The sequence below is a fragment of the Chlamydotis macqueenii genome, chromosome 11 (assembly GCF_036417535.1).
Source record: "Chlamydotis macqueenii isolate bChlMac1 chromosome 11, bChlMac1.mat, whole genome shotgun sequence".
NCBI classification, from domain to species: Eukaryota; Metazoa; Chordata; class Aves; order Otidiformes; family Otididae; genus Chlamydotis; species Chlamydotis macqueenii.
The window spans coordinates 1304900-1331214 of record NC_141566.1 but is presented as its reverse complement, the minus strand read 5'-3'; the positions used below and the strand labels follow the sequence as shown (position 1 = coordinate 1331214).

General features: G+C 57.5%; 2 protein-coding genes across 3 annotated transcripts in view; both read right to left on the bottom strand.

The window, feature by feature from the left end:
• Positions 1-12366: 12366 nt before the first annotated feature.
• LOC147599346 (brain-specific homeobox/POU domain protein 3) lies at positions 12367-14148 on the bottom strand. Its single transcript, XM_086756423.1, has 2 exons — positions 13914-14148; positions 12367-13398 (listed from the first exon to the last, which is right to left on the bottom strand). The coding sequence occupies exons 1-2, from the start codon at positions 14031-14033 to the stop codon at positions 12490-12492; spliced, it is 1029 nt and encodes a 342-aa protein (XP_086612549.1). The 5' UTR covers positions 14034-14148; the 3' UTR covers positions 12367-12489.
• Positions 14149-16606: 2458 nt separating this feature from the next.
• The window catches only part of SPRY3 (sprouty RTK signaling antagonist 3), a 59152-nt gene continuing 49443 nt past the window's right edge, over positions 16607-26315 (bottom strand). The window contains exon 4 of one of the 2 annotated variants that reach the window (XM_086756590.1): positions 16607-17307. The gene's annotated coding sequence lies outside the window, so the exon portion shown is untranslated. The remainder of the gene's footprint in view (positions 17308-26315) is intronic. The other variant, XM_086756589.1, reaches the window with a different exon arrangement.

The window sequence follows — 26315 nt, the reverse complement described above, 5'->3', positions numbered from 1 at the left end:
CGTTTGGTGAGCTGAGAGGAAGAGTAATGACTCTGTGGTGATGGACTCCTTCATGGACCGTGTCTCATCAGCCATTCTCAGAGCTGCTGTGACGACACAGCACAGGCTGATCCATGCCCCAAATATTGCAAATCTGCTGGAAAAAAAAAATTGACTTTTAGAGAGCACTGAATGTATTTCAGACACAAAGATTCAAGGAACAAGATTGTCCAGCCTTTTTCCCTCACCCCAACTGTCAAAGTCTCGTGGGGGTCAGTGGTGCCCCACAACATGCAATGACCATCGAAGCTGGTGAATCTTTCTCTGTTTCCTTCAAAATCTTGCTTAGATAAGGACAGTGCCTGGGAGTTAACCACAGCCAGCCTTATGCTGACAGACGCGTTTTCCCTCAGGCTACAGCGAAAAGAAAAGTTATTTTCAGAGTGCCAGATGGGCTACAGAGACGTCCTAACAATACCTGCTGTTAAAATATCTAGCTCTAGTAGGTAATTACTGGCACACAGCTACGTGGGATCAGGCTGAAGCTTGCACCAAACCTGCAGATCCCTGTGAGGTCAAGTGCTGCCCAACCCAACTGATAGGGATGATGAAGTGTACAGGCCTTGGCTGTGAAAGGCCTTGGCTCCTGAGACAGTCTCTTTTGGCTGGTGACTGGAAGCCTTGGGTCTGTTTTTAAGGGAGCCAGCCCCTTTGTTCTCTGTAAATACTCTGTGCAGAGCGAGAACGTGCCCCGTTAACCTCCCGGCAGGCAAAATCCTGGGATATCACCCTCCCACCCTGCTCCTGGTGAATGCTGGCTGGTATGGCTGGCGTTCCTCTATCCATGTCTTCATCAAATGGCACTTCAGCCAATGCTGGGAGCATTTCCCACCCTTTTTCAGGGTGTTTCTCTACCTCCATGGATCTCACTGATATGAAAAATAAGGACTTTTTTTGAGGATTGCCTTCACCTGCTGCCCCATCTTGGAGAAGCTGCAATGCCTTGAAGACCAAGCAACCAGACATCTACTATTTACCACAACTCAGCTGAGGATTTGCACATCTGTCTCTAAGTTTATACAGCAAAATCATGGTATTCTGTGTTTTAACTGCGGCTCTTCCTTTGGGTGGTTCCTGCTGCTGATGGGCTGCTCTTGCCCTTTGAAGTTGCTCAGTGCTGTGACATCTGATAGTGCTCATCAGGTGACTTCTTCCCTAGGACCCCTCCAACCCATCAAAAGACAGAGCCTCTTTGAGATCCTCGTGCAGGACAGATGGCTTCCGCGAAGCTTTTGCATTCAGTCATAAAGTCAACAAAGAAATCATGTAGAGGTAACTTTAAGATACTAGGCTGAGGGAGGGTGGACCTCCTGGTTCCTAATGTGATGTGTTGTCACTTTCTGAACTGCAATCATTGGTGAATAACGCATAATTACACCTTCTTCGCTGACTTTCACCTCTTTTTCTATGCTTGAGGAAGGTCCCTAGCTGGTGAGCAATTGCCTTGTTGATCACTTGTACTCAGTCTCGTTAGCAGATCGTTGGACACATCATGAATATTCAAAATTTTAGCTCATTTGCAGTTGGTCAGCTGTTTCACATGGCTGGTCTCTCTCTCCTGGTTGGAAGGATGCTCTGGCTGCCCAGCCTCCCGTTCAAATAGAAAGTGTGTTTTCTGGCACTCTTCACACATTGACTTTGAAATTTGCTTCCCTGCAAACATTTGTCCTCAAAATCCAATTGCTTGGACGACTGAAGAAAGCGAACATAAAAGAAACATGGGCATTTATAATTGAAAGGGAAAGTCCTTAGCTTTGTTGGATCTCCTACCGGAGGTGCCAATTAGAGGCTGCTGGATCCTGGATGGAGGCACCTGCCCGTTCCTCCCCGGCACGTTTCGGGCGGGAGAGCAGCAGGCGTTTGCAGGTCAGGAGCCGGGTCAGGATCAGACCTGCAGCCCCAAAGCAAAAGTTGTGTGAGTCCAGCTCCCCTGTCCTGAAGCCAGCCAGGCCCCAGAACTTTTAGAAACTGAAAGGCTGGATGAAAACATCAAATACCTAGACAGTTTGCAGGAATATCAGCCAGAGAGAAAAAAAAAAAAAATCAACCCAACTGTACCAATACCATCGTTGGGCACAGGCAGCTCCAGATTTTGTAGCTTCCAGACAAAGTCAGCAGCAACCGTCAGAGTCTGTGTTTCAAGTCCGACCTTCTGCTTTTATCTATATTTTAAACCCCACACAAGGTATACAAGGCGAATGTTGCTGTTACAGTCAGAAAAGCCTAAATAATGGATGAAGAACAGAGGCTGCAAAGGGGGGTGGGGGGGTAAGGAAAAAAAAAAGAGAAAAAGAAAAAAAAGAGGAAGAGAAAAGCTTGAGGAAAAAAAAAAAAGGCAAGAGAAAAAGAAAGGAAAGAGCCCTCCAAAATCAGAAGAGGCTGACACCTCTGACAAGGTGGGAGCTGAGGCTGGCGGTGGGAGCGTTTGTTCCTCCGTCGCTGTGGTGAGATGCGCAGAGAACTGATGAGGGGCAGGTGCTGGAGCGGTTGCCACTTGCTGCTCCCCAACCAGAGTCAAAATCGAGTGCCTTTGCCTGTGCTCTGAGCTGCTCTTCCAGAGGGCACAGCAATCCTCTCCATAGAGAAGAAGGAGCCAGAGAGGCTGAGGTTGGGCATGGTAGGAGAAGAAGGTGTCCCTGTTGGGCAGGGCTGTGCTGTCCTCTGAGGTACTAAAATATCACCAGGACCGGGTCCACCTTCACTCTCGAGGGACAGGTTTGTCCATCATGGAAGCACAGAACTGTCCAAGCCCCCAGCCTCTTCCAGGCAAGGGTGAAGACAGGACCCTTCTTTTGCAGCGATCTGAGGATGTCGTGCCTTGCCTCTCCCAGTTATCCATGACTTTTGGGGTTCATGGTTGACGGATAAACCAGGGCTTCAGACGCTGGACCAGCAGCATCTCTGTGATGAGAGGAAGTCCCCAGCTGGGCTCAGGCTTGGTGATGGCAACCGTGGTCACAGTGGTGTAGACGTGCTGAAGATGCATCTCTAGGGGAATGTCCCCTCCCAGGGCTGCAATGAGGATGGAGGGGAATAGGAAGGTGATTTCAGGGGGGTGCTTTCACCCCCAAACTGCCTGGGACCAGCAAGAGCCCTGGTTTGGGACACCATGCAGTAGTTACACCTAGCAGCTCAAATCCCCATCCAGCTGGCTTCCCCTGGCATCATGCTCCTGAAGATCTCCTCCTATTCGTGGGAAGGTTTCAGAGCTGAGGAATCAAGGCCGTCGGAGACAATTGCTATCTAATGAGGATTTTAGCAGAAAGGGAGCTGTGACGGTGGCAGATCTTTGTATGGAAACGTTTGCAGGATGCTTTGTGATTCCCACAAAAAGGGAATACGGAGGCAGTGGCTCTTTGGCTTCACCTGGATCCCTCTGAGGGCAATTAGTATCCATTGCTGTGACACCCTACAGCAGGATTTAGACCCCTGAAGAGGAGAGTGGTTTTTTTTTTACCGAGTTAAATATTCGGAGTGGCTTGCGGGAGGCCACCTTCCTCGCTCCCCGGCCCCAGGAGGGAGCCTGGCTCCAGCGCGTGGGAGCCAAGAGCCTTACGAAGCAGAACGGAGCCATCAGGGCTTGGCGCGGAGGCAAGCCGCACTTCCCCTGCCTGCAAAGTGCACCGTCACTCCTTCGCAGCTCCCGCTCGGCAGGCTCCGAGCGGATTCTCGCGTTCTCCGTATCAGCGCTGGTTTTTCAGGTGCCGGCTGCTTTTAAGGAGCAAGCTGCCTTGCGGGAGTGTAAGGCTGTGTGGGGAGCAGAGGGCAACTCCTTGCTTATCAACCCGAGTCCTCTCCGCTCCGCGCACCCAAAAGATGCCCAGGAGCAGGTTTTTAGCAAATCCTCTGTGCCAGCGGTCATGGTTTCTAACACACAGGAGGAGCATGAGGTGCTGTGGTCTGTCCCCAGCCACCAAACTTCTGCGTGTGGTCAGCGCTGAGAAAAAAGGCCAGCGAGCAGTTTCCTTGCAGGGTGACCCTCCCCCTCTCCCTGCCCTCCCCCAGCATCGTCCCAGAGCGATGCCACGGTGTCACCCGCTCTCCGTGGTGAGGGGCAGCTCCAGCCCAGCAAGCGGAGGAGCTGGAGCTCGGGAGACACCGGCAGCCCCTTGCCCGATGGCAAACAAGGCAGGTGGGTAAGGACCAGCGGTAGAGAAGATGCTCCTGTGTTGTCTTGGGGGGTACCACAGCAGACCTGCCAAATCAGGCAAGGGCAAGATGTGAGGGGAGGGAGAGAAGGAGGAAGAAAGTAGCTAAAATGGAGCTAAACAGGGGTTTTGGTAGGGATGGCCTGAAGACACCTGCTAGAGTCAGATGAATGTAGTGGCACCAAAGCACCAAAGGGTCGCTGCTCTGCAGCTGGCTGATTTATACTTACGTTCTGGCAGAAGAGACTGCCCTCGTGCCATGCGGCTGCTTGAGGTGAGCGCACGGTGCCACGCACAAGGGGCTTTGTCCTTGCAGGAGGTGCGTGAAGGCTGATGTCACAAAGGGAGCATGGGTGAGCTAGAGAGGCTCTTGTCTGGGAACACCAGGCCCACGGCTGGTTCAACAGCGAGACCTGCTATGTCTGCAGTTTCACATATCCACAAAGCCGGGATGTCCAGGGTCAGCTAACTGCTGACGGTATCACGTGGCCTGACAAGAAGTGGGGCAGGTGGGCATCACTGTGGGATAGAGACACCAGCAGACATCGCAGTGGTCCCATAGGCAAGTTCATCACACTGCCCAATGATCCTTGTCTCTTGAAGGTGTTCTCACCCACACAGAGAAGGTCTCACCTCGTGGTGTAGACCCAAACCCAAATCAAGACTTTTTCTTGGCAGTAGAAAGAGCAGGGAAACAGCAAGGCTGGCAAAAACTGTAGGCGTGAAAGTTGGTCTGGAAGGACATTGATCCATCAGCCAAGGGAGAGAGATGTTCCCTCATTCATGAGCAGTGCAGCGAGCCACGTCGATACAATACATTAGTAATAAACGGTGGGAGAATGGGAAGAAACAGCATGGCTGAAGGAGATACGCAGGTAAGAGTTCAAAATGCCTCTTCTCCCTCATGAACCCAAGAAACTACCCTCTCTCCTGCTCAATGCCTGGACTCCAACCCCTTGTAAACCTTTGCCAGCCCAGCACGGGTCTAATTGACCAAGTCCCTCAAAGGAAGTCAGAAGTTCATGCCTTGTTTTCACACTCCTTTCCAGCTTCCTGGTGTGCCAGCTCACCTCTTCCTGCCCAGGGGAGAGGTCGCAAGCAGACCCCGAAAAGTAACCTTGCTTCATTGTGTCAGCAGAATGAAGGCGGCTTCCAGAGCTGGACTGCACAGAGCTGGACACAGTGGACTTGGGCATCACCTCTGCAAGCAAAAAAGCAAGGGAGGAGCAAGAAAGGTGGTGGCTCAAGGAGCATCCCAGGGGTGGGAAAAGGAGGGATAATTCCTATCTGCTGTGGAAGACCTCAAGTCAGCTGGTCCGTGTCTTTCCAGACTGGGGCTCTCCTAAGGCCTGATTTTGATGAGGAGCCACCACAGCAGCCCGTTTCTCCCGTTTTCATGCTGTTTCCAGCATGTGAGATGTGAACGGCAAGGGGTTTGTGAGTGGAAGGGATGTACTTGGGTTAAACTGCTGTTCAGCAACACCCAAGGCAAGGAAAGCCTTGGTGTCCGCGCTGGGGTGGCTCAGCTCTCTGCAGCCGGAGCTCAGGCCACCAGACCGGTCCACGGTGGAGACCAAGGCCAACCTGCTTGCCCAGAGCTGACCAAGAAAAGGCACCGCAGGGTCTGGGAGAGTGCTGTCCCCCCAGTTGCGTCCTCACGCATGCTGGAGCATGATTGTGTGGTCACAGGGCATTTCAGGCTCTCGGCAGACCCAGCTTCGAAGTCTCCTTGGTAAAGGCTTCACCGAGAAGTCAGCTGCTGGAAGCAACGGAGCCGAGCCGTTGCATTGATCTCCACGCTCCCATCATTTCAAGAATCGGAGGCCGTCGGCAGAGGCCAGAGCGCCTGAGCTTTAATTGAACCTTTGCTCTCGGCAAGGCCCTACAGAGGGAGCTTTAAGGTTTCCTTAATTTAACCAAAATATCCTGCAGCCCATTTAACGGCACATTATGAAGTTTTGTCATAAATAATTAACACCAAACTGCAACTGACGTTACGAAGCATGTGGCTGGCTCAGCTAATCTCTTACAACAGCCAGTCCCTCGCAGGGGGGATGCACGGCCATCGCGGCAAAAATCAGCCACCACAGAGCCAGGCTCCTCCGCGAGCGGTGGGGCACGCGACTCGGCCCCGGCTGCTCCGCGCCCCTCGGGACCGCGTCCCTGCCCGTCCACCCGCCTCGACGCCAGGGGAGATGGCAGCACAGAGGCAGCGAGCAGAGGGGACTGCGCTTCGCGACGAATTAGTCACGGCCAGAGAGCTGACCCCGTGTCCTGCTGCTCCGGCCGGCTGCACCGCGCAGCTGTTGGGGGCTGCGAACAGTTGTAGAGCAGGAGATTCCCATGGTTTTGGCTACGGAGGGCATCCAGAGCGCATCCCCCCCCTCCTTGAGCTGTGTCTTTTAATAAAGACATCCAGGCAGCGCGCTTGAAAAGCTCGCTTAGATCTGAACCAAACAGCACAGCTAGGGTCAGGAAAAATCCATGCGAGAACCCGGAGGTAGCGGGCCCTCCCGGCTGCGGGGGAGAGGCACGGCGCTGAATGAGAGAGCGCTGAGCCTGCGAGGCAGAAACCCAGAAAACCACCGGAGCATCTCCGGGAAGAGTCGTCAGAAACTGTTAGCCCCAGCACGGGATGCTGTGCCGGCTCCCGGCGGGGAGGTTGGGGTCTCCGATGGGAGAGGCTGGAGCCTGGGACTCCCTTGGTGGCTCTCTGCCCACGGTTTGGTCCCGCTTTGTCCGGCCAAGATCCTGCTGCGGGCCAGGGGAGAGCTGAGCACTGATTTTGGCCACGGCGCGAAAGCGACGCTCCTGCCCCAAGCTTCCACTAGCGCCAGCGCATCCCCGACCCCGACCCGTGCTCGTGGCGCAGCGCCGGCGGCGCGTGGCTGCAAACGGGGTGAGCAGTTCGCCGTTCCTCACCTGAGGGTCCCGAGCGCTGACCTCACTCTGGACCCCGAGATGTGGCACACAAATGTTGACAAACAACCGGAAAAAAATTCCGCCGTTAATCTCGGTGTTAGGAATGAGCCTGGAGTCTGGAGAGACCACCAGATCCCGCGCAGACAAGCGCGTGTGGTGGACAGCCCCCACTGTGCCGCGAGGCCAACGGGCGTTTCCTCCTTGCGTTGGACACTTGCTTTTACAGCGCTTGAGTGGTCGCAGAGCACTCGAGCAGAGTTTGTACAAACAGACAGGCTTTTTTTCTTGTGTAAAACACAAACCTTCCTCGCCCAGTATCAATAAAATATCGCTCTTAGTTGACATTTTCATATTTCTCAGCGAGCGCTTATTTTCCTATAGCTGCTGGAAACGTCGGCGAGGTGCTGCAGACAAAATATAGATTTTTATCTCTGATCTCTCTATCTCCAGAATCCCAAAGTTTCTGAAATCCCCCGTGCGCTTCCCTGCTCTCTGATCCACCCGACGATCTGAAGCCGAGTCCCGCCGCCCGTACGGCTGGAAACGAGGGACGGCTCCCGCGGGCTCCGGCAGGACGGCCGGTGAGCCGGGGGGGGCGGCGAGGTCTCCGTCTGCGTGGGAAAAGCACCGGACTGAATTTCTGGAAGTATTTCTTTAACACAGATTTTTAAATAAAAATACTTGTGGCTTTATTAGGATTCCTTGTAGCCGGGACGGGCTCCGTTTTTGCGTACTGGAGTCAAACGTTACGCTGCTCGTGCTGCGCCGGCTCTGGGTTTGGTGGCAAGAGGAGGAAACTCAAGAATTTGGTCCTTGGAAACACAAACCGGGAGATGCATCAGGCATCAACCAGCTTTTTCTGGAGCTTCTTCCCGGGCTCCCCCTCCAGCCCGGCTGTCCTCCCCCCTGCCCGGGCGCCCGTGCAGCCGTAATTACGGCTTGGCTCCTTTTTCCTGCAGTGGAACAGAGCCTGCTTCAAGCACTGGCCTCTTTAAAAATGCATCTGCTCGGCGCGGCTCCGAAACACACGGAATAATGGAGGCACGCCCGGCAGCAGGGCACCCGTTACCTGGGCGCCCTTCAAAGGCAGGGCTCTTGTACAGCGCACGGAGTGTTTCCGCTCCTCGGGACGTGAACCCTCGGCCCCGCGCCGGCGAAACGGAGCGGGGTGAAGGGGGCTCGGCGCAGCCTCGCAGCCACTTCATCCTGATTCGTAAAGGAGGGACAGGGCTTGCTTCGAACGCGTCCGCGTGCGCCTGGCGTTGTTGGACTCCGTTCAGCGGAGCGGGGTAACTTTGAGCACGTTCCTGCACATTTTCCGGGGCGGTGGCGTGGACACACCGGCCTGGGTCATTTATCTGTGTGCCCAAGGGGTTCGGATGCCCAAATTCTTGGATTTTATAGCAGGAATAAATAAATAAATGAAAGAGCATGGCATGGAGCTGAACAGTCTGGAAGTAAGCGGCGCATCACAAGGGAAATCCTCACTGCAGGGTCGCACAGCAGCTCCCAGGGCTCGCCGAGACGCCACGTCCGAGAGCTTCGGCAGCCCGGAGCTGGCAGGCGATGCTCGGCGGGAAGGCTCTGCAGCACCGGGGTAGCGCTGGTCGCCGCTGAGCTGTCACATCCCCGTTTACATACGTCTCCATTGGAGCTGGGGTCTGCGCTCCCCGGTGCACCCCTGCTTTGAAGACCCCATAGACATCCCAGTCAAATCTCAAATCCCTGGTGAATTGGCTGCTTCTGAGTTCCCGGGATGAATCACCTCCCGGCTGGAGTGTCGGGAAGGGAGGAGGCCTGGCCCACCCGTGCCCACCTGTCCCACCAGCCCGCAGGAAGGCTGGGACCCAAGTGCCCTGGGGTGGCCGTCACCCTCTCCCTGAGCTCTGGGCGGTGGGCGAGCCGCTGCCCTTGGAGGCGGACCTGCTGCCAAATTAAGGTTCCTTCCATTTAATGCTGGTTTGGCTCTGGGGCCATGGTTCGGGGACGTCCTCCCCCCCCACCCCAGGAGCGTGCACGTGCCCGTGACCCCCTCAGTGTGTGCTTCTCCCTCTTCCACAGCCAAGCCTGCGCTCCTCGCCCTGGAGCTCCCCCCAGCCCCACCCCGCGAGCCGCGCTGCACAGCCTGAGTTGGGGTTCTTCTGAGGTTTCCAGCCCGGGCCTGAGCACCAGGGTCCCTCACTGCCCCTGCCCACCTACCCGTCCCCAACCCCAGCACTGAGAACCAGACACAGAAACCGAGACACGGGACCAGGGCCGGGACCTGTCCCCGGGCCCTCCTAGCTCCCAGACCTTCCCAGCTTTTCTGGGACCTGTGCCTGCGAGGTGGCTGTTGAGGAGCAGGGGGCGGGATGGAAGAAGGGACCCTTCTCCCTCTCCTCCCAAATTCCCTCACAGACCCTCGCACCTGACCGCTGCTCAAGCAGGAGCAGGAGCAGGATCAACCCCCCGGGCCACCTCTTGCCCAGTCCCACCTGTGTGATGAGTTCTCCGGGCCTCATCACCGCTCCCAAAGCCGCTTCCCATCCTTCCCAGCAACCCCCCCCCCCCAACCCCCTTACCTGGCGGCCAGCACGGGGCCCCGGGATTTTTGCTCCCGCTCCGGAGCAGAGCGCGCATTTGCCTGAGCGTTTTGCATTTGTGCCTGGGAAATACCCACGCGCCTTTTTATGGTGGTGGGTGATAAATATTGCATCGCTCGCCTTCGCAAACTTTTCTTTAAGAGTCGGGGGTGGAGGGGCACCTGCAACAACCGGTAGCCGGTACCGGGCACCCACCCCGGCGCCCATCGCTGTGTCCCTGGGGGTCTCGGCTTTGGGAGGGGGGCGGCCGGGGGGGGCCCTGAGGGGCAGGACCGCAGCGTTGTGTCTGCCAGGGAAACGGGGTGGGGGGTGGGGGGGGGGGGGGGGGGGGGGGTGCCGGGGCCCCGCTAATGCTGCGCGGCGCTGATTCTCCAAGGCCCCCCCGGGCAGCACTCAGCATCCAGCGCTCATTAAAATTTCATCGGCAGCACTTGGCCAAGGTCTATTTATGAAAATGCGCTTTTCGCGGCGTGGAAAAAACCGGGACGGAGCGAAAGAACAAAGCGGGGCTGGGCCGGGGGTTCGGGACCGGTCACCCAGCCCGGTGCGGCTCCCGTCCCGCAGCGCGGGCTCTGCTCCGCACCCCCGGCGCGGCGGCTCCTCCGGCAGCTACCGCTCCCGCTTCTCCGTTTTTTCTTTTTTTTTTTTTTCCCTCTGGAAAATTCGTGGATTCGGGACCCGCTCCGTCCCGCTGCGGGGATCCGGCTGTTGGGGTGCAGCATCGCACAACGCCCCCCCCCCGGACCCCGGGCTCCCCGCCTTTGGATAACTTTTCCCCCACTAAATAACTTATAAAATAAAATAAAATTAAGTACGATAAAATAATGAAATGAAATAAAATAAAATAAAATAAAACAAAATAAAATAAAGTAAAATAAGGTAAAATGAAATAAAATAAAATAAAGTAAAATAAAATAATAAAATAAAAAACGAAATAAAGTAAAATGAAATAAAATAAATGAAGTAAACCAAAACAAAACTAAGCAAAATAAAATAAAACAAAGTAAAACAAAATAAAACAAAGTAAAATAAAACAAAACAAAACGAAACAAAATTGAATAAAATAAAACAACACAGTAAAATGCAACGAAATAAACCCAGGGCTCCCCGTTTTCCCCGTGGGCCCCGGGACAGGGGGCACCCCGAGGGCCCGGACCCCCGCCCGTTTCGGGAGCGGTTCCGGTGCGGGAGGCGACAGCCGAGAGCTGAGCGGGGCCGGGGGTGGAAGTGTCCCCGCCTCGGGGGTCGCCAGGCTTCGCGACCGGACCCACGCGGGGAGCGGCGCGGGGGGCTCCGACGCAGCCCGAGCGCGGGGCAGTCCCGCGTGGGGAGAGGGAGGGGGGGGAAAAACCCAAATAAACAAGTAAACAAACCCCCGCCCCCCGGCTTGAGTCGCTGGACAGCGACCGGTCCGCCCGGGGGGAGCCCCCCGTCCCCCGTGCGGGAGGGTAGCCCTGCCCCGCGTGTCCTTGCTTTTCCTTTGGGTTTTGTTTTTTTCTTTTTGGGGGGGGGGTCCGAGGCCGGGGTGGGGGGCGCAGTGACTGCAGGAGGCAGAGGAAACGTGCACGGTTTATTCGGAAAGCTGCAGCGTTCACAGGCACCGCGGTCCATTCAGCACACACACAGCGGAACGAAACCTCCTTTAATTGAAAAAAAAAAAAAAAGAAAAAAGAAAAAAAAGAAAAAGAAAAGAAAAGAAAAAAGATAAGGAGGCAAATTTCTCGATTAAATACGCAAAGAGAAAAAAAAAAATAAAAAGTATCCTTGCCTTGGAAAGTGCAGCGTTGGCTCTGGCAGCGGCGGTTCCGGGCTGCCCGCCCATCCCCGCGGCCTCGGGCCGGTCCCGCCCGGCCGCCCCGCTCCTCTCAGCCCCAATGATTTGATTGTCGAAGCGTAGGAAATTTTTTTTCTTTTTCTTTTTTTTTTTTTTTTATACAGCGAAATCATACGGATATTTGAGCGAAACTGAAGCAAAATAAATCTCCATTTTCCCCGAACAAACCGTCACTCCAGGGACGTGCCAATTTTTTTTTTCTTTTTTTTTTTTTATTCTTTTCTTTTTTTTTTTTTCCCAATCCTTTTTTTTTTTCCCCCCCTTTCTTTTTTTTAATTTAGCCGATGAGGTAGAAACAGAAACATTATTGCAAAAATGCGATGGGTTTGCTGGGGGCCAGGGGAGAGCGAACAAAACCATGCAAGTGCGTGTGTGTGCGCGGGTGTGCGTGGGGCGCTGGCAGCGAGCGGGGGGCACGGCCCGGCGCCCCCCTATTTACAGCCCTCCGGGTAAATACGGAGCTCCTTTGCTTTCTTTTTCGTTTTAATTTTCTTTTTTTTTTTTTTTTTTTTTCAATTTTTGAAAAGAAAAGGAGCGGGCACCGAGCGGAGCGCGGCGCCGAGCCGGGAAGGGGCGAGGGGCTGCGACAAAGACCCGCCGAGCTCTCCCCGCCGCTGCCCTGACTCCAGCACCTTAAAACTCCCCCCTTCCGTTTCGTCTTTTCCTTTTTCTCCATCTTTTTTCCAGTTTTATCTACAAAAGCAGTCTGTACCAGTCACAAACAGCGGGGCCACTTCGCCCGGGGGTGAGGAGCAGGCACCGAACCCTTCGCTTCGCTTTGGGAGGCTTTCCCTTTTTTCGGTTTATTTTTCCTTTTTGTTTTTGTTCCAATTTTTTTTTTTTTTTTTTTTTAAACAGGGAAAGAAAAAGCCCACGACCCCAAACCCTGCCCGGGGGCCGGGAGCGTGGCGGGCCGGTTGCGGGGGGCCGGCACCCCCTCCCCACTGCCCTCCCCGCCCCTTCTTCAGTAGGTGGCAGAAAATTTCATCCTTTTCTGCTTCTGTCTCTGATTGCAAAACCAGACCCGCACCACGTTCTTCTTCAAGTCTAACTTCTCGGCGATGGCGGCGATTTTCTCCGAGGAGGGCCGCGGCTGGACGGCAAAATAGGCCTCCAGCGAGCGCTTTTCGGGGGCAGCGATGGAGGTGCGCTTGCGTTTCTTGTCACCCCCCGTGTAGATCTCGGGTTTGGTCATTTTCTCCCGCTGGGCCCGCTCGGCCTCCTCCAGCCACGCTTCTAGGATGGGCTTGAGGGCCACCATGTTGTTGTGGGACAAGGTGAGGGACTCGAACCTGCAGATCGTGCTTTGGCTGAGGCAGCCCACCCCCGGGATCTTCAGGTTGGCCAACGCGGAGCCCACGTCCGCCTGGGTGACCCCCAGCTTGATCCTCCGCTGCTTGAACCGCTCGGCGAAGGACTCCAGCTCCCGGGGATCCGTCTCCGTCTCGGGGCCGGAGACGACGGCGTGGGAAGCGAGGCCGTGGGGGTGGGACACGTTCATCGGTTGGGCGTGATGGGCCATGTGGTTGATGGCCGACATGTGGGAGTGAGGATGCGAAGGTGTGGAGCCCACGTCCGGACCTGGCACCCCTCCGAGCGGCAGGGCAGCGTTGAGGTGGTCCAGCAGCTCACCGTCCAGGCCCTGGGAGGGCTGGTGGTGGTGGTGGTGGTGGGGGTGGTGGGTGGTCAGCACGGACGGGTGGTGCAGGTGGACGGAGGAGGAGGTGGGAGTGCAGGACACGCTGCTCATGGTGTGGTAGGTGGCATCCGGCTTGAAGGGGTGGGTTTTCTGCGACACGATGTCCACGGCGGCCAGAGCCTCGGCGCCCCGCAGCAGGGTCTCGTCAAAGCCCGCAAAAAGGTTCCCCTGGATCTGGACGCGGGGAGGGGGCGGCAGGGGGGAAAGTGGGAGGAAAAAAAAAACCAAACAGAAAAAGCGAGGGAGAGGATTAAAAGGAGAGCAGACCCCGGAGATCCCGCTCTGCCCCTCCGGGGACTGAGGTCAACCTGTGCGTGTGTGTCCCCCCCCCGCCCCCGCAATAAAGGGAGCGGGGTGCCGGACCCCGGGCACGCACCCATCCCTTTGGGGCAATCTGTCCCCCAAAAAAGCGAGCGGCTGAGGAGGGGAGGGGGCCGGCGGGGGCCCCGTCGAGTCTCTGCTTTACTGGGCTGGCCAAGCCGGTTGCTGTCCCCCAGCTCGGACCGGACCCCCCAACTCTGCCCCCCCCACACTCCGACGGCAGGGCCGAGCAGGGACGGGACCCCCCCCCCCCCCAAAAAAGAAAAAACAAAATTAATGAAACGAACCCCAAACGCGGACCCGCGGGTTGCCCGGGCTGGGGAGGGGGCAGCGCGGCGCCCCGCCCGGGGGGGGCGAGGGGGGGTTACCTGGGGGGCGGGCAGGCAGGCTCTGCGCAGGGCTTCGGAGCTGCCGTGCAGGTGGGGGTACTTGGGCTCGTGCAGGATGGGGTGCATGCCGAACGCCTGCTTGCTGTTCATGGACATCATGGTGCTGGGGGGCCGGGGGTCGCGGCTCTGCGGGCTGCCCGGCTGCGGGGGCGCGGTATTGTCTGCCTGCGCCGGCCGGGATCAATGGGCATTATAGCCCGGCCCCCCCGCCCCCCCGCCCTCGCATTGGATGGGGCTGGGGAGGCACCTCCCACCGCCCGCCCCCCGCCTGTGAGCTCACCCCCCCCTCCCGGCTGGACCCCCCCAAAGCGGGGCTCCCCCCCCAGCCCGCCCCGTCGAGGGGATGGAGTGGGGATGGGGTGGGGGGGGGCGCTCCGGGGTCCCGGGGGGATCGGGGAGCAGAGCAGCTCCCAGCCCGGGGCCGAACGGGAGCCCGACCCCCTCCCCGCTCTCTAAGGGAAAAAGCACCTCGGGTTAAAAACCCCGAAACCGCGGAATAAGGAAAAGTTTCGCAGTTTCACCAACTTTCTCTCTCTTTTTTTTTTTCTTTTTTTCCCCCTGTTTCGATGCAGCCACCCGCCTCGCACCCCCAGACCCTCCTGCCAGCGCAGGGCCCCGCGTCTGCCCGCCCGCCTCTGCAGCCCCTCGCTGCCTCGCACCCCGCTTCTGCCTCCCCGCCCACCCACCCGTGGGAACCCCCCGCAGCCCCCGCCGTGGCCTTCCCCTCCTCGCCCGCCACGGAGCCCGGGTCCTGTCGCTACAGAAGGAAAAAAAAAGTGAAGTTTGGTGGCTGCATGCTGGATGTGGGGGGGCTTCGCAGCCCCCCAGCCCCTCCGGCCACCCCCCAGCCCCGCCGAAAGGGCGAAGCATGATCGGGGGATTGGTGGGGCGTGGGAGGATGCTGGGTCGCGCTCCCAGCAAATACCTTTTGGAGGGAAGAGCGCGTGTTTATCCAGCCCGGAAGATCCAGCCCCAGCGATGCATGAGGCTGGTTTCACACGGCGCGGGTGTTGCGGGTGTCGGGGTCAGTGGGAGTTTTCCTGGCCCTTCTCCCGTCACCCTCTTCTCAACAGGGCCTGGGCACGCGTCCCTCCTCGTGGGGATGCTGCCGGGCACCGCGGGTCAGACAGGGTCAGACAGCGTCACCCGGAAAGGAGAACCCCAACCTCACCGCAGCCTCACCTGAGAGGCTGAGGCGAACACCAAAAGATGGGTGTTTTGGGTCCGGACACACACGGGGGAAGGCTGGGTCCGGCAAGAGGAGACTGGGAAAGCAACTGTCACTGCGCGTGTTGCTGCATGGATGCAGGCATGGCCACCGAGGAGCGACGCTTCAGCACAGGGCTCCTGTGGAGGGATGGAGGAGAGCCCACCGGGCTGGACCCCGACTCGGGAGGACTGGGCTTGGGGGAAGAACTGCGCCTGCATCGCTGCGCTGCCAGGAAAGCCCTGTCCCCGGGGGTCCGAGGGATGGGAGAGGGTCATCAGGCATCCCCGACGCCCCGCGGTCCAGCGCTGCCTGCCAAAGCGCTGGCGCCCTGGCCGTTGGTGGGATCTGGGGAAGACCCTTCCCCTTCTGCTCTCCGCCAGCCCCGCTCTCCGTCACCCTCTCCCTCCCACTGCCTGCGGAGAGGCTGCAGCACCGGGCGACGGGCAGAGGAGCGCGGCTGCCGGGGAGCTTCGCGGCGAGCTTGGCTGCGCAGCTGCGGCTCCGCAGAATTATTGCAACGGGGAATCTCTGCTGCGGGCCCAGGCGCTTTCTCTCCCCTTCAGCCGACAGCCCCCGGCTTCCTTAACTCTCTCCCGACAGCCCGAAGCTTTTGTCAGGACGCTTCGGCATTTTTTTTTTTCCTGGGCTCCTCTCAATCTCCTCTCTGCATTTCAGCATCTCGGAGAAGGAAGGCGGGAGGGAGCCGTTCAGCTCCCAGCCCCGGATTTAACACTGCCCATGGAAGCAAACCTTGCGCCCAGCTGCGTTTCGCTGCCAGGAGCTGACTCCAGGCTCTGCCCCGGGAACGCGCCTGGGGTGCTGGGGGCTCTGGGACAGGACCTGGGCACGCTGCTCTTCTGCGCGTTGCTGGGGGAGTCAGCTGGAGTGGGGGGGCATCAGCAGCGTCTCCTCTCTGAGGGGCTCGCCCGCTGGTTTTCCACACCCCCAGGAAGCTGGGGACCCGAATGCACCCAGACCCCAGCGCAAGGCTGGCGCGCTCAGTGGGAAGCCCAGAAACGCCTTTTCCAGTGCGCGGAGCCCTTTGTGATCTCATTTTGCACACTTGTAACCAGCGAAAGCATGGCTGGAGCAGGAGAACCGCTCTCCCAGGCCGGCCCAAAGACCCCACCAGCCTCAGGTCTTGGGTGCTCAGCCAGGAAAATTGGGTCAAAACCAGATGAAGTGAAAGGGCCGGACTCAGGCGAGGGCCAGTGCTCAGCTCTGGCTTCCTGAGCAACAGGAATCCTTTCTGAGACAAGTCTCTACGCGGAAACGGAGAGCCAGAAAGCCCTTTGTGGCGGCGTGGCTCCCTGCGATGGTCAGGGGTCGGGGTTACCGGCCCTGGCACCAAAAGCCAGCAAAAGGGGCTGGGGATATTGTGGGTACGGTGACACCTACAGCCAGGGCACCAGGTGCTCTCGCTCGTCGTTCCCACCGGGAACGGACCTTGGGGAGCCTCTCCGGCGAGGTCTGTGCTCAAGGAACTCCCTCTCTCTGCTGCTTTTTGAAGATGATCCAAGGTTTCTCTGCCTGGCTTCCCATCTCGAACCAGTACAATCCCACGACGCTCCACCTAATCCTCACGTTTTCCATCAAAGGACAACCGGGCGCGGAGTTTTTCGAGGGCTGTCCCGCCTGCCATGTGGTTTGGTGCCTCAGGCGGTCGCCTCCAGACTCCAGCTGTTTTTATTACCTAAGTGGGTTTGATTGCTCCGTCGCCTGCGCCTGAACGAGAGCCCGTGGCACCCTCGTGGGCTTTAATGGGCTCTGCGTGTTCCAGCTGCCAATTAAACCCGCTGGCAGCGATTAGCAGCTCCCAGAGCAGCTCCAGCCTGGAGCAGAGGGGACACGGCTTTCTGGATCTCCGGCAGAAGAGCCGGTGGAAGAGGGACGGGACTTTCTGCAGAAGGGTGGAGCGCGGGGGCCCTTCCCGAGCAGCCGGCTGCGTTGGCTGGGAACGGCCACGTCCCCAGGTGACCGCTGCCACGTTCTCACCGGCGGAGATCCGGCCCCGCTGTCCCGGGCTGACTCCGTGCGAGCTCAGAGACCTTTTCCAGGTGACATCGCCATCATCTCGGTGATGCTCATCTCCTCCGCCCTGCTCGGCCACTCGCAGCTCCGGCACATCCCACCGCCGCTGTGGAGACCCCGGGGAGGATCCATCTGTCAAAAATAAGACGTTTGGGGATTAAATGCTTCGATCACATTGGAATTGACATTTTCTGACAAAGATTGGTTTTGTCAGAAAATGTCTCAGTGGCTCGACCTGCCTGAGGTCCGTACACAGTGACGGGGTGACAGTTTGAATCAACAGAAAATCAAGCCCCAAGCGCTTTTTAACGGATGCCCTGAGCTCTCTAGGCTGTCTCACTTCTGAGAGAGGCCCGTGGCGTGCAGGAGAACATTTCACCCCATTTAAACTCGGCGCGAGGTCAAAAACACGCTCACGACACACTGAGGCGGTGCCCTGCGTGGCTCCGCGGCCAACAGCGGCCTTGCGGGAGGCTCGCGGGAGCCCCGGGTCGGTGCTGGCATTAGGAAAGGGCATCCAGTTGCGGTTCAAAACACCATGCTTTCGGAACGCCCGCTTTTCCCGAGGCTGCGGGAGGGATGCAGGGATGGCTCCTGCTGACGGCGAGAGCACAGCGTGCTTTAACGCGCAGGTCGAGCGCTTGAGGTGTAAGAGAAAGGCTCTCCGTGCCGGCCGGCTTGTAAAAATCCTCGTTAAAACCCCACCGAGCCTAATCGCCACAGATAGCTTTTAATTAAAAAGTGCAACCATTCAGCCAGCTTTTCCAGGAGATTGCTACAACCCCAGGAGACCCAACCGGCAACGGACCGGGCTCCTTCCGGAGATGGGTTTCCCCATCCCTGGCTGGCTGGCAGGGAACGGCTGCGACTGTTTTAAACGGGCAGCTTCACAGCTTCCCCGAGAGTGGTTTCTTCCATTAGGAAATGGGAATCTTTTATCAGCTCGCCCAGGCAGCAGAATTCCTCCACTCCGTCTCTCGCATTAGGAGCCCGGCGTCCGCGCCGCTCGGCTCCGCGGAGCGGGAGAGAGCAGGAGAAAAGACAATCCAGATGGGGCAAAGTGTAGCTCGACTTTTTAATACTAAATTATTTACAGTAAGTAAAATCGTGTGTGTCAATTGTGAAAAGAGTCCAATTTGTTTGATTTACATTGCAGGGGGGTGCCCTAGGGTAGGGGGTGTTTAACTATCTCCTCTAATGTAATTGCCTGTGGCAGCCCGTTAAATATTTGATAGGCTGCCTGAGCGAAGCGAGGAACCGGGTCTGATACGCTCCCGCAGCCCGGCCGGCGCACCGGGGCTGTGCGCGGCCGGGGGGTACCCGAGCCCTCCCTGTCGTGGCACCGGCGCTGGGCACCACACTCGCCTGACGCCTGCGCCCACGGCGAAGGGCACAGTCCAGCCCACTTTGAGGGTGCGCGCGGGTTCTGCAGGAGCACGCGCTTCTCGCCGGAAAAGAGGGGCTCTCCCAGCTTCTGACAGTTTTATTTTACCTCAGGAGCCCAAGCTGCCTCAGAGGGAGCTTCTTCCCCAGCCGCTCAGCAGGAAAAGTGGTTTTTTGCTATCACCAAGGCTGTGCCCGTGGCTTGGAGGTGCTGGCCCCCCGGCAGGTCCCTGCCCCACATCCCGGTCTCCAGCAGCTCTGGTCGCAAGAAGACCATCGTCCCTTACCCAGGCAGAGAGGAGAACAGCAAGGTGGATGAGAAATCTGCCGCTGGGAGATGCTCAGCCACCTGCAAAGCCTGATTCCTGACACAGGGATCTGTCCCAGCTCACGCTGCCGCCTTCGCACAGCTCAGCAGCTGGGTTTGGTCGGAAAACAAAGGGGAATCACGCACAAGGCTTCTTGGCTGTAAGGGGAGCGCTCTTTTAAGGGCCTCCACTGCCATGGGAGATGAACACTGCTGCCTGGTGAAATGCTGGAGGAGCAGGCACAGTCACCTGATGTGATCCCCTTTGAGGACCATTTTGGTTCTGGGCATCTTCACGCTCTTTTCCTCTTTCCCTGTGTATTTGCAGCACAATTCGCTTGGCAGAGCCTCTGGGAAGGGGTGTAGAGCATCTCCTCCTCCGCGCTGTGCCGCTGTCTCAGGTACACTTGCATCGCCAGGAAAATCCAGGGATGGACAAGATTTGCCCGTCCCATTCCCTCCGGGAGCAGGGAGCTGGCTGGGTTGCAAACGTGTGGAGCAGCAGCTGGTCAGGGAGCCTGGCTCCTACCATCTCCCTTGTTTTCTAAGCCATCATCCTCCCTGAACTGCCTCCCTGGCCAGAGAGCAGTTCAACCACCCGGCCTGTCAACCGGGACCTCCAAGTACCGGCCCCCTTCCTGAAGATACTGCTGAGGAACAGCAGCAAAGACCTCGAAACATTACCACCATGAAATATCATGATAATAGGAGCTGGGAAAAAAAGTGCAGCAGTCAGGAACAGACTACCAAAGATGAGACAAGCCCGTGGTCGTGGCCAGGAAGACTCCTCTAGCAGCAAAGAAGCAAACGAGCATTTCTATTCATCTTGGGAAGTGTTTTTCCCAGCCAGTCTGACCTGGATATCAGAGATGAAGTGGTGCTCCTCAACCAAGACAAGCCTCTGACCCCAGTCATGTCCTGAGTCTGCCAACTGGACTGTCCTCGTGACTGGTTTTGGGGGAATTCGGCACTGCTTGTTGGGAGCTCACTGTGAGCACAGTCAACTACATCGAGGTCATCAAAGAGCAACCGAGACCCACAATAACTGATCCAGGTCCTGAGACAAACAAAGAACAAAGTAGGTAGCATTGTTTTCCTGAAAAAAAATAATGCTAGTCGTACCTTACTCGCACGCACACCAAAAGTGATCCACGCACCACGTGCCCAGGCAGCTCCAGCGGTAACGCCGGCTCTACCCGGCATCAAAAGGCTGAGGTTGGTACATGGGCTTTGGTAGTCACGGGAGGATGTGATGAAGAAAAGGAAAGAGGCAGTTGACCTCCTCCTTCAGCCAAAGCAGGAGGAGATCCCAGAAGACAGTCCACAATGGCTGCCGTAGCTATTTGGTTGGAAAATGAGGAGGGAAAGGGGAAAAGTGAATTCATAGAGTTTCCTCCACAAGGAAGAAGGCACTTCTCTCCTTCCCTCCCAGCTGGGAGGAAATCGCAGGTCCCTGCTTTGGCCAGCTCTGCCGGAGCCTGTTCAAGCCCACCCCAGCACCACCAGCTGCCTGGCAAGCTGAGGGTTAACTGCATCCGCGCCCCACCTGAAAGGCCAGACCTTCCCTGGGACAGTGCTGCCCCCAAACACCTCTGGCACGGGACAAGGTTTTATGACTCAGAGCAGGCTGGGAGAAAGCCCCCGTTCCTCTCCGGTCAAATTTGCCAGTCCCTAGGAATTCCTAGAGGGTAGGAAATCTCACATCACCCGCCTGGGATGGTAAATATTTAACAAGGGGAACACCCCCTTCCTTTCTCCCTCCCCTCTTCCTACATATTCAAACAGATTGAGGCTTGGTGGGAGCGAAGAGCGTTAAACGGGTGTTTGGTCCAGAGGCAGGAAGATGAGGAATGACTTCTCCAGGCTGCTTCCCAGGACTTGAGCAATGCCCCAAGCACGTCCCTGGTTTGCTGGTACCGGCTGGTCCGGGTTGGAGCACACCGGGGAGCACGCCGATGGTGTGAGATGCCGCCGAGAGGGTTTTGGCACCCAGGAGGGCTGGTTCCCAGTGCTCTTCCACCTCCCGGCACTGCCAGGGCCCTGCTCTGCCGTGTACCCCTCGGATGGCTGCCGGGTGAGGGGGACGGAGCAAGGCGCATTGCCCTCTGGAGAAGGATGTCCAAGTCACATCCCGGGAGGGACAGTGTCTGACAGGGCACAGAGACCCTGATTGGGAAGGGATGCACGGAGGTCTCCAGTCCAACACTCTGTTCAAGGCAGGGCCCCTTACAGCACGCTGCTCAGAGCCTTGCAGAGCCAGGCTGGAACATCTCCGAGGACGAGGACACCAGAGTCTCTCCGGGCTCCCGTTGAGTGAGCAGGGAGAGGCTATCAAGGATCTCGACCTACAAACGCAACCCAAACTTGCCTGGGGGGTGTTGCATCTGTCCGATTCAGCATGCAAACACCGCAGGGCTGCGGACGAAGGGACCAGGGCTCAGATGGCACCAAGTGGGACCCTCACCAAGCTCCACACCGGTCCCCACGCTGGCGTTTCTCAGAGGGTTTCTCAGGGTGGTGGTTGCCGTGGCTGGGGCCAGGAGGTCAGGATGGGGTGGAGGCGGGGATGGAAGACCACCGGGTGAGGAGCAGGAGGAGCGACCTGCGGGGCTCCCGGGATGCAGAGGGACGTGGCCACGCAGGGATCCAGGCTGATGCTCCCGGGCCCCTTGGGGCTCCCAGCCTGCTCTGGCACACACGCGCCTGCCGACGCGAAGGCTCTCTGTGGTTCTCCATCCCTCGCCGCTCGCTCCATCTCTTACAGAAACCGGCTCTATTAATATCCCCATCTCTTCCTCTCGGCCCATTATTCTCCTGATGGCCCAAATTTCCAGTTAGCTCCTCTCCAAATTTAAACGATTGCTTCCCCCTCTCCTCTCAACCTTCCCCCCCCTCCAAAACCTTTCCGAGAGATGATGTCACTGATGACCTATATTCTCCTTCCTCTTAAATGGCTGGCGCCGGGGCTATTAGATGCCTGCTGCTGGGCTGTGATTGGCTGACAGCCAGTCCCAACCTCACGAGTAACCACGGCCATTCATTCATCGGGATGGAGCTGGAAAACTCCGGCATCGCCAGCGAAGTTGGAGAAAGGCAGAGGAAGGAAGGACGGGGCTGGCCGGAGCCTGCTCCCACCCAGGGGGGTTGTTACCAGGGAAGGGAGGAAGGAGAGCCGTAAAATAGCTAACGGCTTTGACGGGATGAAAGCAGCTATGGAAAGCATCTTCGCTGTCCCACCTGCCATCAGGGTCTGCCGAGGACACGGTGGCTGAGACCCCGTGGGCTGCTGGTGGGGTTGCTTCTCCTCTGACCCATCTCGCAGCCCATTTTGAACTGGTGTGCCCAAAGGCTCAAGCACATCGCATTCCTTTGTCACCCAGAGCGCCATATCGAAAGTTGACGCTGAATTCTTTAGGTTCTTTTCTGTGCCGTGATTTGGTGGAGAATCTCAGCTCACATCTGAGCAGGCAGCACTCCCGTGCACCAAGCCATTGGTCAGCGGAGAGGCCAAAGTCCAACCAGTCTACAGAAGAGAAGTCCATGAACAACTGGAAAGAGACTTTCCAGATGGCCGGAGGAAATAGAGCAATGTCCCCTCTGCTGCCCACAATTCTGGCCAAGGCATCCCGTCTCTAAAGCCCTCCTGAGAGTCATCCCTGGCTCTTCTCAGTGAACAACAACTTCGGTGTCCCACTTAGTCCCGGGGTGGGGAAGAGCTGCCATGAGCCTTTGGTACCACCTGGTGCTGATCAGCTCGAGACCACATTTCTAAGACAGCAAGGGGAAAGGAGATTACGAGTAGAGGTAGGAAAGAGGTCCTTTCCTTTCCTCTGGCTTTGGGCATCACTCTGTCCCTACTTTGTAGCCCTGTTCTCCTACATTCTTTCAGCTCTTCAGCCTCCTGCTAATCCTTGCTTTCATGAGTCCAACCCAGGTCCTTCTAGAACAGGGACCCCCGGGCAACTCTGCCCGTGCAACCCCAGCATCCCAGACCCCTCATGCCACAAGCCCACCCCATCCTGGCCAACTCCCACAGCTGGCAGAAGACTTACTTGCGCAGAGGAAAGGCCCAGCCATGCAGGAAAGACATCCCAACGGCCGGTTGCAACATCCTGCTTCTCCCAAACCAGCCGTGTTGACTAAGAGGTGAGTTCTCGGCTGGGTGATCCAACATCTACCTGCAATGAGACCTCTGCGGCACTTGGCCACGAGTCCCCGCTGCTCACGAGCCCTAGTCGTGGGGGACAAACATGCAGACTATCTCCTCATCCAAAGGAGGTTCCTTCTGGCCCTCACTTTGGTTTATTCCACAAAGGGAGTTCCCTAGAAATAAACGCAGTTAGGATTTCCAGCAAAAGAGAGAGGGAAAAAGAAAGAGAAAGAAAGAAATTATAAGGAAAAAAAAAAGAAAGAAAGAAAGAACAGGAAGAAAATGAGGAGAGGAAGAGAGGAAAAATAAGGAAGGAAAGAGAGAGTCTTGGTTTTCTGAGTTAGAAGCAAAATTATCTTGATTTCCATTTGAATAATTCATGTTTGCCACGGGCCATGTATTCCTGAGCTTGGGTGTCAAGTGTTTATGGAATATATCTCTTGACAGGGCACTTGTGTGATATCCAGCCATTGCCAGAGCGCTAGAAAAACACACACAACAAATGTAAAAGGAGGGGAGGAAAAAAAAAAAAAAAGGAAACGCTGAAATGACGGCTTCCTGCACCTCAGTTTGAGAATAATTGGTCCAAATGAAGGCCTTTTCCTCTCAATAAAGAGTCTCCCCCTGCCCCCTCCCCTGCTTGGGGAACCAGCTGGCAGCCCAGCATGGGCGACTGGGACACCCAGACGGGGAAGCATCCTAGAAGATGAGCCCAGCAGGTGCTGGAGGAACGGGAGCCTTTCTCACCTCCTCGGCTTTTGATAGGACACAGAGATGTGATCCTGAAGAACAGAGATGTCCCATCGCAAGTGTCTCCGCCTTGGAGGGAATCCCAGTGACGCTGTAAGCCAGGTGGTCCAGGGTTGGTTCCCAGATGTCTTGGACCACTCCCCTCCATCTCATGGTCCGCATGCCCACGGCACCACCAGCCAGTGAGTTTAAGCGTATGTCACGTCTGCTCAGGTACCGGGGTTCATTGCTGCCCAGGCTGGTGGTGGTGGAACACCAAACTATAAGATCACAAAACAGGCACAGCAACTGCCAGCAGGGACCTCACCGTGTCACCCTGGGAAACCCTGTGAACGTTTTACTCCTTGCCGCAGGAGTGGGACAGACAAGCACTCAGTGCTTTGAGGTATTTGCTTGTTCAGGCACAGAGATGGGAGGTAGGGATGGTGTCAGTGCCTAGCAGACCCCCCACCATGGGGTCCTCAAGAGATGAGGTGGGCAGGGAGTAGCAGGATGCAGGTGGAGATGGGAATGCACGTCGGGGCAGGTCCCACGACCACAACGGGGAGCCCAAACACTGCCCAGCCACCTGCAAGCATCCTAGATTCCAAAGCCAGATCCACCACACAGGGAACCACCACCCTCCACAACTGCAGATACAAATGTGTCCCGTCTCATGGTGGGACCAGCCACCGCATTGTACCACCACAGCCATGTGGGAAGATGGGTGAGGTCAGGACCTGCCTCTCTGGGCTGGAAAGAACTGATTCCCCCGAAACGCTCCGTGGCCAGAGGTCCTCTCCAGTGAGGTGTGTCGAGGTGTGCGGAGCGGGAGGACAGCTTTCCTCTCCACCCCTGTCCCCATCTGATCCCCACTGCAGCGAGCAAGGACTGCTGTCCTTCCAGCCTCCATGGACACAGAGCCCCCGGTGTGTCCCCTCCACACGGGGATGACTGCTGTCCCCCTGGTCCTGAGGACTCGCTGGTGGTTGTTCTTCTTCCCCGGGTCCCCGCCTGAGGCAGGGGTGAATCTGGAAGATGAAAGGCTGTTGGGGAGTGGGGCAGAAGATGGGGCAGGATGGTGAAGGGTGGCCGCCCCTCAAGCCCCTCCGTGCAGGGACAGCACCCGTATTAACCAGCTGTCCCAAAACCGGTAAATTTGGCTCCCACTGTCTCTGCAAATCTCTCGTGCTGCCAAAACTGATTCTGCAACAGCAGATTTTGCTGTGTCTGAGGTGGCCCCATGGGGATGCTTCTGAGTGATGTTCCCCAGCGAGTCCTGCAGAGCTTGGAATACCCACGCGTCCCCTCCATTCAGGTCTCCCTCTCCCTGCCAGCCCACATCACCAACACGCGGCTGCGGGGCCGCACCGGGAGGGGAGGAAGGCTGGGAGGGGAGCGAGTTCTCATTCAGTCTTTTCTGCAGGGGACCTTTGAGGAGACATGCGGGAGGACACGCGACAACGCGTGACTCATGGTAGGGGAGCTGCCTCGTGGGACACATCACCTGGGAAATAGGAAACGAAGGCTCCAGCCCTGCAGCAGGCTAGAAAGTGGAAAAAAAAAAAATCCATGTGGGGAAGAGCAAGGTGAGAATGGAGGAGTGCTTGGATCCCCTCTGCCCGGTCAGTACCTGTCAGAGTCTGTGCCTCAGGACAGGACATCGCCCCGGCGTCGCCTGGCTCATCCCAGAGACCTGGACTCAGTCTCAGTCCCAGCGCCAGCCTGAGCGACCTTGTGGGGTGGTTGTGATGTGTCCTGAAAGGTTCTCCCACTTCCAGCCTGATGGGTGACGTGGGGCACGGGCGGGTCACTGGGTCCCCACTTCAGCTGGTCTCTGAGGGGCGGAGCAGCAGCAGCGAAGGGGTTGAAAACTCCAGGAGAGTTCCCCAGCCGACTTCAGAAGAAACACAAGGACACCTTGGACAACTCACGCAGCTGCTTCTTTCGTGTTGTGAGAAGACACTTCATGGAGGACCACCACCTCAGCCCATGGGGGTGCCCTGAGCTGCAGCAGCCAGCCCATCCTCAGAGGGACACATCTCCCACCGCAGAGCGCTGCCACCTCGGCTCCTGCCCTGAGACACCACACCCCGCAGAGGCTCGGAGATCCCTTGGGGGGCAAAGGACACGACTTTGGGGAGACCACAGGCCAGCCATGAGGGCAGAGGAGGGGGCAGTCTGTGGCAGCTGGAGGCAGTTTGCTCACAAAGTCAGGGTCTTCTGGTGGGAAACAGCCTGGTGCAGGGGGACCCACCCCTGGGTGCCCACCAAACCCACAAGCTGCCCCACGGCTGGGGCCCTGAATCCCATTGCAGAGCCGGCACACAGCAGAGCGGGGCAGAGCAGCTGGGCTGGGTGGTGACGCTATCGAGGGGGACCCGAGGGCGAGGGGACGAGAGCGGCGCACGGATGCTCAGGGTGAAACCTTGATTGCTAATCCCCCTGCAGACCCTCCCCCCAGCACCCAGCCAGCCAGCGAGCCCCCCAGCCGCAGACCTCCTGAGGAGGAGTCCTTCGAGTAACTGCTGGGGCAGAGGGAGGCAGCCAGACAGGGAGACGGGAGCCCCT